Genomic DNA, 15,569 nt, shown 5'->3' with positions numbered 1-15,569 from the left:
GTCCGAAAAAGCTAATAACCCCGGCCTGGAAGCAACGCAAATCACCAAACAACTACGCAAACAAATGACCGGGAAGCGGGACGCTTTCCCTCCACGGCACGGAGAGAGGAAGCAAAGCCTTCCGTAGTAAGAACTAACCCTATTAGCATCTTCCGTACAGTCTTCTCGTGAGGAGCCAACAGACCTTGTGAGTGACTTATGCTGCACCTGTGGAGATAACAGTTGCAGGCTGTTTGCTCTGGCTGCCATCCCTTGCCCTACGTTTAAGCCACCCTCTGAGCCCTTTGACCTCACTCTGTCCCGGCTCACATACATAGAGTGTCTATGAGGGCGCTGCTGTGAAGAAAAAGGGCTGGTATAACCTAGACCATAGGAAAAAGATTCGTGGGGAGCAGAGAGCGAGTGAGAATGGCTTCCGTCCGCGTGCTCGGGCAGTTTGAGCTCCTCCATCGTTTTGGAGTGTCTCGTGGAGGGTCTTCGGGTATCCAGGGTGCCCTCACTGCGGTTGTTCCTCCCAGAGGGACTCAGCAAAGTTCTGTTCTCGCTGTGGCGCGGAGGAGTGGGGCTGGTCGGAGAGTTCAAGTCCATGCAGCTGGATGGGAAATACCTGCTGTTGTTGGGTTCCGCGGCCTGAGCCCTGGCCTCGGAGAGGTTGCCCACGGACTTGGAGTCGGTGAGCACCCCGTGGCTCTTTGACTTGGTCCGATACGAAGGACTCTTCGAAGACTGTGGAATCGTGTCGATATAGCTATGGCGGCTATGCTTCTCAGCGGGCTGCAGCGTCCCGGTCTTGCTTTGAGAAGGCTCCATAAACGAGTGCCGGTTCTGCTGAGATCTGGTGTTTGGCTTCAGGTACTTTGTACCGGGGCCCTCCGAGCTTTTTGAATCCAYATTAAAATCAAATTCTGTTTTTGATTTTGCTTCCTTTGGACTGAGAAGATGGGGCATGTTATTATTGGCTAGATCCTTGTTGCCAGACCCGGGTGGGTTGCTTGATTTTTTTGCGTGCATTGGGCTAGGTGCAGCTCCAGGGAGGTTCCCATTTAAAAAGCTTTCAGTTGCTGGAAGACCTTCTTCTCTTGGCAGGCCAACCCCTAGAGTCTGTATATCCTTGCTGTTTGATCTGTGATGTGACTGCAAGGCAGAACTTTTGCTGGCTTGATTTCTACATCAGAACGCATAAAGAAGGATTAATATACCAGACAAAATAGTCATGTGTTAATAACCTCAACTTTAACAAAAGCACACTCATGTCAAGAAAGAGATGTCCTTAAAATACAAAATTTAACTGTACTGATATCAGATATTACCAGCTAGACAGCAGGAACTCCCCTAGAACAACAGATGTGCATGTGTTAGTACATTGCTGTTTCTTAATGGCTAAATCCTGGCAGACAAACTCAGCTTTGGTTAACATTTTAAAACAAATTCAAAAATTCCAGCTTCTATATTTACATGTTCACATTTACRTGTGAATGATATATCTAATGTAAGCACTGCATTATCTGTATATTAATTGAAAGAATTCTTAAATGCATCCGATRCGCCAAAGTTAAGGCAGAACAATCAAATATGCCAACACTGAGAGTAAAAACTGCACTGTCGATGCTCCATTAGTCAGGTAAGGTAGGTCTGTGCACGTGGGGAGGGGAAAGGTGTGAGTGTGTGCAAAAAAACCCGCCATCAAAAACATTTATAAGGGCAGCTAAATCTTTTTGGTGCCTACCTCACAGTCAGTAAAAACTGTTAAAGCCATAGCCCCAGATCTCAAAATGAGGAATATTTTTTTTTAGATTTCAAAGCAGAAGCTAAAGAAAAAAAAGTTAAAGGTTAGATCTTCTAAAACGTGCAGAACAATCCTAGCCATGTCAAGGATTAAATGCTCCTGTCCTGCACGCTTCGGAGGGTGACCTCCAGGAAGTCTTTTATTAGAGGAACAACATGAGGCTCTCTGCACTGGAGAATTTCTTTGARCAATACAGAACAATATGGTTCAACAAAATGGGAAGATATATATCTATATATATCTAAAAGTGCCTAATATGTTGAAGAACTACATTTTCTTGAGGATGATATTGGATTTAAACACGACAGGGACTTCCTCACTGCCATAACAAAAGACAGGTGCGATGGTCACACGGCTGCATTTACCTGTTAGACAACGTGTTGCTGTCTACATGGTAAGGTTTCCTCTTGGTTGACCGCGAAGGAGAACTTCCACAGCGATCCAAGAGTCTTTGAGTTTGAAATGAAGGGTGGTTCAAACATTGCTCTGTCAAATACCTATCTGCTGGATCTAGCTTTAGTAAGTTCTTTGGAAAACAAACCCCAGAAATTTAAGTGTTAGTATCTGTACTGGCAGCAGCAAAAAATAAAATGAAGCAAAGAACATTACTGGAATAGTCCTCTAATCTCCAGATTTTCTGTGATTTAGACAAAAATGTCAGAATAATTYGATGTTATATTATTAACTTACACATAACACAAGTAAAATAAACTTTCAAAACACTGTATCCTACTTACGACTGGCAGGTCTCAAGCTTATTTACTATGAATAGTACTACTTTTTTAAAAAAACATACTTTTCAGGATATACTTCATCAGAATATTGTTTGCAATTAAAAACATCAAATTTACCTGTAATAAAAATCAATAAAACAGGCTCAATAAACATAAACAGAACAAACACACAAACAGAACATTCTTAACAAAAAATATTCTTTTAAATAGCATATATTTAAAAACAAAGGATTCTGATTTTTACTTCAGTAGGGGTTCAAGTTCATTCATATTTTTAGGGACTCATCTAAACTGTTTAGAATGTGCTCAGATTAACATCTGCTTTACCATTTTGTTAGATCTGGTATGTTTCTGAACAAAGACACTTTCTGACATGCACAGAATGAATGTTAAATGATAGCAATAGCAGCCAAAGGGCTGTTTTTTTAAGAAAAGTTTCTTGTAGAAATTTAAAGAAGTCTTGGAATATTTCAACATGCATGACTGTGAGCAAGGATGAAAGTTTGAAGGATGATTAAATAAGAACAGCAGATATTTTTAAGGGTTATATAAACTGAATAAAAAACAGCTTGATGTCTATGTATGTGTGTGTGCACGTGTGCACGTGCCTCTGTGTGTATGTGTACAGTTACATACACACAGCTGCACAAATGTAGCTAYATATGTGGCAGTATTTAATCACTTAGCCATACACTAGCTTCCCTTCACAGCATTGATCCCTGCCCTTCAAAAATGGAAAATGGTCAAGAAATAAAGCAATTATGTCACAGACATGTAGTCTCTGCATTTTCCCACTGACAAATTGTGCATTGACTTAATTTTTTTCCTAACTTYCTTGTTCTGGTGCTCATTACCACAGTGTTTCAAATGTCCTAAACAMACACGGGAAGGTTACGAGTGTGACCCTCACACCCCTGCTTACATGACAGCATGGTCAGGGGCTAACCTCAAGTTCCTTCATACAACCTTGAAGTGCCTGGATCACAAGCAAGGAGAAATGCAAGTCCATGGCAGGTCACAGGGCTGTGAACATGACCGGGAGCACAAGCAGCTGCTGGGAGAGCACTAGACCATGGTTGCTGCGAGCTAGGGCTGGTTTCGGAAGGATGTGGGATGGGGAGAGGGTACAGAGTGGCACTCCATTGCAATGGGTTCCTGGACTGCATCAGGGATAAAACAGAAAGTGTGTCTGTAGACAGTCTCTGGAGTAGCATTAGATGAGAAAACTACATTTGAGTTGTTACAGAGGGAGGTTGCTACAGACCATGTGTCCAAAAGGATGAAGTGGATGACTTTCTGTAACAACAAGCAGGAACTTCTTAACCACTGGCCCCTGTCCTCACAGTGAATTTCAGTTATCCAGATATCCAGCCTGTGCAGACAAACCATGAGATTTCTAGACTATGTTGCTGAGAGTTTCCTAACGCAGCTCTWGGAGAGGCCAACCAAGCAAGGCGTGAACCACAGCCTACTTGACTCACTCCTCAACAGTAAAGAACTGATGACAAATCTCRTCACGGAAGACACTTGGATGGCAGCCACCCTTGAGGTGGTTAAGGACAGGATTCAAAGGACGGGTGGAAACACAAGAAGCAGGGATAGGACGCTGGATTTAGGGGAGAACACATCAACTTCTTTAGGGGATTGCTAGGCAGAATCCCTGGGAAAGCTGCCATCAGAAGAAAGGTGTCCAAGCAAGGCAGCTGATTTAGAAAGAAAAACTCGGAGAGTTCAGGCATAAACCATCTCATTACATAGAAGACCACAAAACTTGGTAGGTTTGCTTGGCTAAAGAAGGAACTTCTTAATGAACAGAAATGCAAAAAGGGACAATGTAAGAAGGAGAATCAAGGACAGGATACGGAGGAGGAAAACGAAAGCACCGCTTTGGAACAGAAAGGAAGCAATTAAGACCAAAGTCTGGAGTGAAAGCTGGAGCTAAAGGAATCAAGGAACATAACAAGAAGGGATTCTACCACTATTCTAGTAGCAAAAGGAAGTTACGTATTTAGAAAAAATACATATGTATTGCTGAACGGGGGAGATAGTATATTACAGGTGATGGGGAAGAGGTGGAAATATTCAATGTCTTGTTTGCCCAAGTTGTCACATGCAAAGCTTGCTCCTARACTCTCAAGTGCATGGTTGTGTAACAGCATGGTTTGGGAAGGAGAAGGGAGGAAGGGAGCACGGAAAACCATGGAACCAGATGTCCCTGGTCTAGAGGAGTAAAATTCAGGATTACCCAACATGGAGGCCGCTTCATTCCTCTAGACCACAAATGCCCTCCTTAGAGATAGATCAAGATCTCAGAGATTTAGCTGACATAAGTTGAAGCTCAGCTTACTCAGTAATCTAGTAATCAGAGGTTCCTGGGAATGCAGATAATGAGGAACACACCAAGTGTGGGCATATGCCAGACTGCCCGTTTCTGGAGATGAGACAGGCAGAGAGCAAAGTATGTGCAGCAATTTTAGCATGCAACTTAACCACACATCTCTTCTCTTCTTGTAGTGTTTGCTCAATTTTTAGCAACTTTACAACTTCTGAAATAAATAATATGTTAAATACACAAATGTCCCCCATACAGAAGCCCCAACCTTTTCCACAAAAATGCAAAAAAGAATTTCTTGAACAAAAGTGGAATGGAATTATTAGGAAACCGATGTTCCTTAACATTCAAGTTCTTAACTTTGCAATTTTGTAACTTGTAAAACACAGCAAAAGAACCCCAAAGCTCTGAGGTGTAACACAAATGATATATGATAAAACAAAGAAAAATAAGGTAACTCRAGCATGCATAAGAATGGTCTGAAGAATAATCTTCAAACTGTTCTGAATACATGCCCAACTGAAGCTTGAGCTACAGTTATCTGTAATGCCAAGAGAAAGCTCTTTTCTGTGAACTACAAAACTGAGCAGAATGCCCTAGCAAGCAGTTACATACCCGCAAGGAGCCTAACTTTGCAGATTTTGTGAAACCAAGGTATAAACCTGACTCTTTATACTGACGTTGACTCTATACTCTTTATAGTAGGGACATTAAAGGAAGTGACTTGAACTGATTGTTTTAAACGAAACCCAGGAACAACTTTGGTGGTTTTCTACCAATCACATCAATACCTTTAGAGGCAAGTAAAAAGCCAAGTGTATCCCCAAACAGATGCCTTCTGGTTTCCAAGACAACTGGCACAGCTTGGCATGGGATCACACAATTCATTCCAAGTTGATTAGCCCTATCCGCACCCGCTCGTGCTTGTCCCAGCTCGCCTCTAGCTCTTAGGTGGTACCACCGAGACTCTAAAAATGTAATTTCTGTTATTGTGATGTTTCTTCAGCTTAATGGGGCTGAAATAATAGGGGGGTTGTGCTGCAGCTCACCAGAGCAATGTTTTTACAGCACAGTGCTGAGAATGCATTGCACACCCAGGCACAGAGCACCGATGAGCAGCAGGATATTTCACTGCATGGGACCTTTTTGGAAAGAGACAACTCCAGATGACCTGCAAGAAACCATCTCAGAACCATATCCTAGTGTGGCCACAGGGAAGTARCTGCCTTGTTCCAAAACAGGACTGGAGAACATCCCCCAAATGGGCTGTGTAGGGGTAAGCAGCAGACAGCAGATTAAGAGCTCAGACATATAAACAAATTACAMATCAACTTCATCTCTGACAACAGTCCATGGCCTCCTGCTTATATAGCAACAAGTGCACAATTCCTCAGCGTAGCATAATCTTCTTTCGATGTGGATTTATCTAAATTTATCACAGGTTGAGCACTCACTCTGAAGCAATAGTGAAGTAACCTTTGCATGTGAATGGTCATCGGTGYCCACGCACGCCGGTGCAAATTCCGGTAACTCTTATATTTAGAATATACTTTGAACAAATTTGAACAGACTTCCCTTGGCTTTTGCAAAGGATATGTTTCTTCTTGGAAATATCAAGTCACAAACWGTGACGATATCAAAATATCCCAAAAGGAAATGCAAAAATACTTTTAAGATGTATTGTATTAGGAAACAAAGATAAAACACGTATTTCCCTTCACATTATAGGAAGAAAAGAAATACATTTTCCTACCTTCATAAGGTCAAGTAACACACCACTTAAAATTCCCAAGTATCTTCTCTCCAAAGATTGTGGATGATTAACTGCAGGGAACTGTAAAAGTTATTTAGCGTAAGTATGCTGAGAAGGTAAACAAGGTATATATCAATACAGCCTTTCAAAAAACAGAAACTACACAGTGAGTAAAGGCATATAACTTAATGGGAATCATGTAGAAGCTTAGGTGCTAAAAGCCACAGTGCTTTCTGAAACATTACAAAACATGATGGTGAAACATAAATAACTGATGTACCAGAATGCATCTACTCACAGCAAGGAAAGTATTCCTCATTAGTAGGCTAGTCAGCAGAATTTCTCACAAATGAAAAATKATAATCAAGTTAGATTTATAAATATGCTTGTGGCATTATGACTGACAAAGAGTGGGTGGTTTAAAATAGCTCAAGAATTCATGTAAGTAATATTCCTCCCCCAAAGCAGGATTAAAAATAGCCTTGAAATAACTTCATTGTTGTACACTGCACATGTACTTTGATATGTATTAACTACATATCAAAGATTAACCAACAACTCCAAAATGCTTTAGGGGAAAATTTCAGGAAAACCGCACGGCTGCTATGCAGAGATTTCATGCTCGGCGCCAGCTCTCTGGTCAAGCTGCAGTGAGAACTGGCAACACCGCAGGAATTACTATCCACTGCTGCAGGGCATCTCCGGCAGCTACAGTCCYGGCAAAGCCAGACGAAGGCAGTGTTCGAAAGGAGGCCTAACCGGGAAGGCAACAAGCAGGCATGATTTGAAGAAGGAAAAAAAAGGGTTTTTATTTTCTCATTATTGTTTTACGAGGTTATGAAGGCTGGCCGTATCTTTACCAATACATAAAAACATCTGAACATTTCAAGGAGGGATACAACAATAATGTTTTAAAATGATTCAGCAACGTGATTAGCTGAATAATCAGRACAAGCAGAGTTGCAGAAAGCCAAACGAATGCTGTAAAGGACAGTGGATATTCTTGCAGCTGCATCCTTTCCTAAATCTGAAKGACCGCATTCCTTATGTCAATATTAATCCAATCATTCCCAACATGCAGGACACTATAATGTAAACCACTTGGTGCTTTGATAGAGGAAACACAAATATTCAGTACATCTATTGTGCCAATTAGAGATGTTTTTTCTTTTCTTTTTTTTTCTCTTTAATTAGATAGGTAAATGAGGAGAAAATATTTTTTAAAAATTCCCCTGCTAAAGTTAGGTACTCATTCACTGGGTCACAAATCCGTGGTCAACAGCCTCAGATTAAAGACTCTTTAAGTAATAACAGTGGTGAAATAAGCAGTAGAGAGAGAAAGAGTAAAAATATTGGTATACTGAGATGAGAAGTCAGAAAAAAAAAAAACAAAACAAGCAGACTCAGATACACCACCAATTTAGAAGAACTCATCTGAAAAGTTCTCTAAGTCATGAAGAGAAGATAGCACCTCACCCAGCACAGGATGTCAGCATAGGCAGAACATCCCTTTCTATCCATCTGAGCCAGGTTACTACTGAGGTTTGCCACCAAGTGATCTTGCTTGGTGTGTAAACAAGCCCCACAGAGAAATGAAATGGAAAGGGAACCTTTTCTTTTAGTTGAATGAACGAAAATTTGCTCAACATTTCACTGCTATGCCATAACACCAAGTACAGCGAGTTGAAAAGGAACAGACAACAAAGATGGACTCCCAGGGAATGGCGTGTGTTGACCTGACAACAAACAAAAYACGTAAATGGGTTTCAGTGAGAGAATTTGAAGTGTAAAAGCTAAATATACAGATCAGTGTTCAGAATTAGAAACAAAGGGTCGGGATATCAAGAAGGGCATAAAATACCCAATCTTAACTGATGCTGATTGTAGAGAAAATTGAGCATTTCAATAACAGAGCAGCTTTTGAGATGAAAAAAAGAGGGCAAAAAAAAAGGAAAAAAATGGAAAATGAAGAGGAAAAGGAAAAGAAAAATGCAGAAAGAAAAGCAGGCAAAGTAAAGAAAAAAAAAAAGAAAAAAGAGCCTACTGACATTAATCAKTTTATCCAAATTTACACAAGTGAGATTAAGAAGTTTGTAATAACCTCTATAGTAGCACATGACAAATCCTGTTAGCTGTATTTTATCCCTCTAGATATCAGCAAATATTTGGAGATGAATCCACTACAATAAGCTTTTGAGTGTAGTGCACACTTCTTAAAATTATTTTTTGCAAAAGAAATACCCTTTCTTGGGRGGAGTCAAAGAGTAACGCAGCCAGGCACTTTGTTTACAGTTCCCAGAGTTGTGCAGATTTGCATAACAGGCACAAGTGCTTCACTGTGACCTACTTTGATCCCATCAATATTCTAAGTATGTATTTTCTAAAAAATCCTCTTGAGCTAATACATGAAAGCAAAAACACTGACAACAGGGAACATGCAGCATCCTTGTCTTCTGGCGTTCGTATTTACCCCAGTGCATAAAAGCCATCACAGTATGTTCAAATGGGCTTGAGTCATACATAAAATATACCCACATAAAATAGTGAGCTACAGTTAAGACAGCTGAAAATAGAAGAAAAAAAATCAAGTCTGTTATTGCGACAGCAGACAATAGAAAAACGAGGAGCATGAAAACAAGCATTGTAAGTGGAGGTTTGCTTGGACTGAAGAGTCAAGGAGCAGGAAGCAGTGAAGATCTTTACCACAGGACAAGGGGCAATGGATGTAAGTTGAAACMCWGGCAGTTCCATCTCCAKGTGAGGAGGAACTTCCTCACTGTGAGGGTGCCAGAGCCCTGGCACAGGCTGCCCAGGGAGGCTGTGGAGTCTCCGTCTCTGGAGRTCTTCCAAACCCGCCTGGATGCCGCCCTGTGCCCCGTGCTCTGGGTGTCCCTGCTGGAGCAGGGGGCTGGACTAGATGGTCCCTAGAGGTCCCTTCCGACCTCAACCATTCTGTGATTTTGTGATTCTGTTAGTGTTACCTGTTCTCACTCACATCTTCCCAACTTGCCCATCTAAGGAGCTGTTCCCACAGCTAGATGCTTACACGCATCCTTATATATCCATATCACACCCACACCTACCTCACAGCAAATACTCACTTCAGACCTATGTTTTAAAGAGTAACTCAGTACCAAGACCCATTTCCAGAAGACTTTTTTATTGAAGCTGAATGCTTTCCATGTGCACTATTAACACACAGAAAAGAGCTGGCTTCACTCTCATGAATCACTTGCCACTGTTTGCACTGCCATTACCGCTCATAAATTATATGCCGTGGCTTTGAGGGGAAATGCAAGCAGATTAGTTTGAATACGCTTGCTCCCCAACAGTCTCTGTGCTACTTTGCCTTTTCTTTACCTCGCATCCCTTTAAAGTGCTTTAGCAGTGAGTGAGCTGTCCTGCAGGGCCCGGACTGCTGTACTGATCCCCGGCAGCATCCGGAGCGAGACAGGCTTTCCATGCGCCTGCCACTGGTGGCGTGGGGCAAGCAGGTTCTCAGTAGCGGCTGTAGCAAGTGGAATATTCCAAACAAGTGCAAACCATTTAACCCCTTTTATCAAGCTCCTTTTATCCTCCTTGATTTATCCAAGAGGGTAACATTTTTGTCTTCATGCAGAACGACCATTATAAAGAAGATTGTACATTAGAAGTGATAAGGCAAATGGGAAAATGTGCTCAAGTGATAGAAAGCTGTTCTCTGAGACTGCTATCCACTGGGATGGTTTGGAATCAACAGTTTACTTATCCTGTATTTATGCAACAATGTTTACAATTCTACACTTTCAGGTAGACTTTTCATACTGGCATGAGTCTGTTAATACTTTGCAATCCTGTATTATTTTGTCCTTGGGTCTTCAAAATGCATGGATGCTCTCTGCCTCAAAAGGAYACAATGCAGGACCACCCCATACCCATTCATCCTCAGGAGGAGGGAAATACGTGCTTATATACGCATGGAAAAATGAGGAAGAAGGGAAAAGTATGCAAATATTATTCTGGATACACACATATATACCACATATATATATATACATATGTGGTGCCACAGTATTTGAATTAGAAATTTTAAAATCCTGTACCACAATATGCTTGTAATCACAGTAATGTTAAGGCAGGGATTCAAGTAGTCTAGAGGTAAACTTATGGATAAACAATTCAACATTGCAGGCTTGTTTCTACCTGGAGAAAAGTCAATGAGGGATCCAGTCTGTAAATAACATTTGCAGGACCACAGCATATATAGCATGTCTTCTATCTGCTATGCATCAGAACATCTTGCAACATTAAGTACTAAAGTATATTCCGAGTAACTTTTTTAATCCTGTCTTCCGGAAAAAATGATGCCATGAATTAACTAATGAACGCTATTTTGAGACAACATTTTGTAGTATTTTTCACATTTAAGCCATTATTCAGACTTCACTTAAGTATTCTGAATTTACTTTCTATTAGAAAACATGGTCCAACCCACTACTTTAAAACACTATCTAATCTAAACTATTTTTAAAAACCTCCACTGACAGAGGTTCTACAAACATGATCAAAAACTCTTATGGATTACCTAACCTTGTAGCTAAATTAATTATCCTAACACATTAAGCCAACTACTCTTCTTACCATCATCACCTAAACCCCGTTTATGGCAACCTCTAACACATTTTATGACAACTATGTCCCTTTGCTTTTGTCCTTGCTTGTCTTGGTTTTCTCTTTTACAGGGTAAAACCTGTGGAACTTCTTTGAAACCTCTATGTATTTTTTTCAGTATATTCTCTACATCGTGTTTAACACTGGACAACTTCTTCTAAAGCATTGTTATGCTGTACRCATTTAGACAATGATGCAATATAACCCATCTTTTTCAACAATATAGCACTCCTGCCTTATCTACCTGAACCTTTTTTTTTTGTCTATTTTCAGATGTAAACATTTAATTTTCAGATGTAATAGTTATGTATCTCTTTATTGACTTTTACAGTAGTAACTTCAGGCCGTTTATCAAGATCAAAAAGTCATCCTCCTACGCAACGTTAATTGAAAAAACGCCAAGCAAAACTGAATTACAAGAAAACAGAAGCAMAATCATTGACCAGGAGGTTATTAAAAGGCAGCAGAATCATTACTTATAGAGAGCGTTTAGGCTCTACATCTCAGCCTGACCAGCTTCAACACACTGGTGAGTCTCTGCCAATAAAGGATACTGGAAATGCCTGAAAAGGGAGCAAGAGCAGGAGATCTCTGTCCCTGTGGGCAGAGGTTCTTCTCTGCAGCACGCAGCTTACCCAGCTCATGCAGCAACAGAAGCCACGTGGCAGGAAGCTCTCCTGCCATCGGAGCAGCACCCTTGGCCAGACTGCTGGCACAGCAGCCTTAGGGAGCACGCAGGGAGTTTTCACTCTGAGCAGACACAGTCGTGCCACTGCACTTCAGCAGCAGAGCAATGCTAAGCCGGGTATAAATCCGAACCCGCGTGCCAAGAAGCTCACAAAATCAAAGTGAATTTATAATCCACTTTTAACAGTAAAATAAACATATTTACACAGCTAAATACCGGTGCAACCAGCATTGTACTTGAGGTTGTAAGGCATCTGTAATTCTTAACCGCCTGTTTACAAAGCAGCCTTCATGGCAGCAACGGCGAGAGCGCCCGGGCTGTGTCTCTTACCCGCAGGCCGTGGAAGCGAGGGTTGCTGTAGAAGAGCTTCATCTGCTCGGCTGGCAGGGGGCCCAGCACCTTCTGGATGGTGAAGAGCTGGTCAATCTCGCTCTCGCCGGGGAACAGGGGCTGCCCGTCGCTCAGCTCGCCCAGAATGCAGCCCACCGACCACATGTCCACGGCCTTTCCGTAGGGGGCTCTGCAAGGCAAACGCGCAGTGCTGCCCGCCCGCCCACGCCGCCGTTCCCTATTGAGCTGCCCCAGCTTACTGGCTGCGTTTGCTATGGCCTGCTTTCCTGCAGCACGGAAAAATACATCGGAGTATCAAAGSACAGACCTCAAATACGAAGTCCGCATTTTTTTGCTCTGGACTACCCAATGTATTTCTGTCTGGAAAGGCAGGGCTGGAATTCTCAATTACCCCCCAGGGATTTGTGTGCCTCCGGTGCAAAACTACCTGCAAGGATCCCTTTTCTGACTGAGAAGGAATTATCACTAGAGCTAACACAAACTTCTGTTCTCATCAGGGGTCGATGACGGTGTATTTCTGTATTGCCTTTGTCTTTCCATTGTGCTTAACAGGTGGACCAGCTTACTGAATTTGGTGGCGGAGAGAACAAAAATGATCAGCACTTKGTTTCAGCACTCAGCATTCATACAGGGGAATTTTAATTACAGAGACAAGAGAATGCCTCTGAAATCCGTCACGAGTTGAACAGCACAGGTCAAAACACAATTAAAGCATGAAAAATAGATAATTCTGGTGCTGGAGCAAAGCCACGAGGCGGGGCTTTGGGCAGAAGTGTTGATGGGTGCTCTCCGCATACGCAGGCACGGTAGTGGCACTTGGTATTTCAAACTACTGCTGACGAGAGGTGCCAGGGCAGCAGCGAGGAGGTGGAGGGAGCCTTGTTTGGAACGGYGAGAACTAAGCGGTGAGAATGTTAAGCCTGGAAAAGGCTATGCCAGCTTTTCTYGGGAGAGTAGTACGGAGGTACATGCCCTATGGATTGCTACAGTCTGGAGAGATTACAGGCTTGAGGATGGTTTGCAAGGCAGGTAGGGTAGAAACCTGGAATACGGCCAGGGGAAATCCCCATGAAAAGGAGGGGGTGACAGACTACGGCGACGTCCAACCCCGAGACACGACTGCTGAGGAAGCAGAGAACCTCGCTGGGACCATTCCTGATTTTCACTCCAAGGGTCTGTCCCTTGGTGTGTTTTTTTAACAGCACACCTCAGCCACCCAGCCAGCTCATTACATATTCTCAGCTTTTAAGGGCTCCTGCTGTAGATGAAAACAATTCATTGTCCTTATGCCCAAATTCTTGCTTGCTGGATTTTAATTGTTTTGTAAACATTCAACTTATTCCAAGAATCCTTTTAGAATCTTTTTTGCATGTTTAGTTTTTTAGCAGAATTATGGGAGAATTCTTCTAAGRTCAACAGAAAAGCATATAAAAAGAATGAAGCCTGGAATAGAGGGTGAATAGAAAGTATGTGAMATAGAAAGAACAGAAACTTTATTGCTTCTCTCTCTGAAACTTGCACTCGACCTCTATTTTGAGAGCTTTAAAGGTTACAGCTGGTCTGCTTATTTAAGGAATGTGGCAACACCTGGAGTTGCAGGTGACAAGTCTGATCCTAAATATACTCCCCTTGCTTCTTCTCTGTGCTGCTGGTTAAAATATGTGCAGTGGCAGAACACCCTTAGATAGAAAAATGAAGCTGCCTTTTCCTTCTTGGTTCCTTAGGATCAGTTACGGCTCTCCAAAGAGGAGGGCACATGCCCAAGGCACTCTGAAACCCTCGTGATTAGCTGGTTAAGGTGAGAAAGCCAGTGTCCAGCTGGAAAAAAGTCTGAGGAAAATTACAGGCACACTGAAGTGCCTGCTGACAGAGCCAAAGGCAGCTAGGAAAGCCAATGTAGGATGCCAAAATTTCTGCTTGCCTTTCAGCCTCTGCCATGAGACACTGCAATCCTTTCACAAACAGAACAACCACAAAAATCAAAAATTGCCCCACTGGAATAAAGTACTGACAACAAACCAAAACCAGCAAAGCACAGCCTGCCGAAACTCCCCAAGTATTGCAAGAACAATGGCTTTGCAGGCCATTAGTTCCTTTTAGCAATCTGGAACAATGGCTAACCAAGGATTTGCTGAAAGACTAAATGTTCTTGCTTTCTTGCTGTGATTTTGCTAGTTTAATCCATCCATTAGGTCAGGTCTGAGGCCAGAGCCAAGGAAGGCTGGCCCAGTTGCAAGGACTTGCAAGGACAAGCTGGACCAGTTGCAAGGACTTTACAAAACGCAACACTCACACTCCAAAGCCAAGGATCTGTTCCTAAAAAAAATCTATGCCTGAAAGCAAGACAATTTGTGAAAGCACAACTAAGAAACAGTTACTTTTTTAACAAGCCTGAGAAGAATAATCACAGCTTTATTAGCAACCCTTTGAATAGACTGGCTCCTCTACGGCGACATGGGAAGTGGGAAAGAGGCAGACTGCCTTTTTCCTGGGGCCTGGAGACCAAGCCAGGGTTAGAGCTGAAGAACAGGCTGAAAGCCAACCTAGGCGGAGACCTTCTTTGCCTTTYGGAATAAAAGAAGGTGAATGGTAGCTAAAAGAAGTTTCCACTGCATGCTCTGTAGTCAGAAAAGTAGCACTGTCCACTTCCTACAACAACTAAGTGGGAAATACTTTGTCAGGGAAGGCATGTTCCAATCTCCCGTCCGACTGACAGTAAAGATCAGTGTCCTCAGACCACAAAAGGAAAACAATGTAAGAATGTTGTGGTTGGATTAGTGAAATAATAAATTCCTGCATRCTACAAAGACCACAAATCTCAAGTACTATAATCTATGCTTGCCCAAATGTGACTAGTGAATTCGTATGCTTTAAAGTCTGCTGGTATTTAGAAATCCTTAATAAACACAGCAGACAAAAGTACTCCACTAGCTGTCACCTGAGGCTCTCCAATGGGAATTTCTGTGAATACGTGGGTAACTGTTTCTTTTCTCCTATGAAATGCAAGTTTTTGAATGTCTCTATCGCAACACAGAATCTTCTCTGGGACACAATTCAAAGTTCGAAAAAGTCAAGAAGTATTTCGTAAAATACAAATATTTAATAATYCTGGGAAGACTTCCAAATCATAGATGCTTATAAAGATTTGGTAAAATACAGGGAGGGAAAATGAGCAAGAGGAGTTTCTGGAAAATCAAACAGGATTGCCAAGAAACAGATGTTACTTGTGTCAGAAAAACTTGGCATTAAAAAGTACACCAACAACACTGAAGTCA

General features: G+C 42.0%; 1 protein-coding gene across 1 annotated transcript in view; it reads right to left on the bottom strand.

Annotated features, from left to right (window-relative positions):
• The window catches only part of CDKL5 (cyclin dependent kinase like 5), an 89,412-nt gene that overhangs the window by 20,191 nt on the left and 53,652 nt on the right, over window positions 1–15,569 (bottom strand). The window contains exons 9-12 of the mRNA XM_026052008.1: window positions 12,274–12,463; window positions 6,606–6,686; window positions 2,152–2,312; window positions 139–1,165 (exon numbers count right to left, since the gene is read on the bottom strand). Coding sequence (XP_025907793.1) covers window positions 139–1,165; window positions 2,152–2,312; window positions 6,606–6,686; window positions 12,274–12,463 — 1,459 coding nt within the window. The remainder of the gene's footprint in view (window positions 1–138; window positions 1,166–2,151; window positions 2,313–6,605; window positions 6,687–12,273; window positions 12,464–15,569) is intronic.

This window comes from Nothoprocta perdicaria, unplaced genomic scaffold (genome assembly GCF_003342845.1).
Source record: "Nothoprocta perdicaria isolate Ctin4 unplaced genomic scaffold, notPer1 scaffold_112, whole genome shotgun sequence".
NCBI lineage: Eukaryota > Metazoa > Chordata > Aves > Tinamiformes > Tinamidae > Nothoprocta > Nothoprocta perdicaria.
The sequence above is the reverse complement of the archived record's forward strand: the minus strand, read 5'-3'. Positions and strand labels throughout refer to the sequence as shown.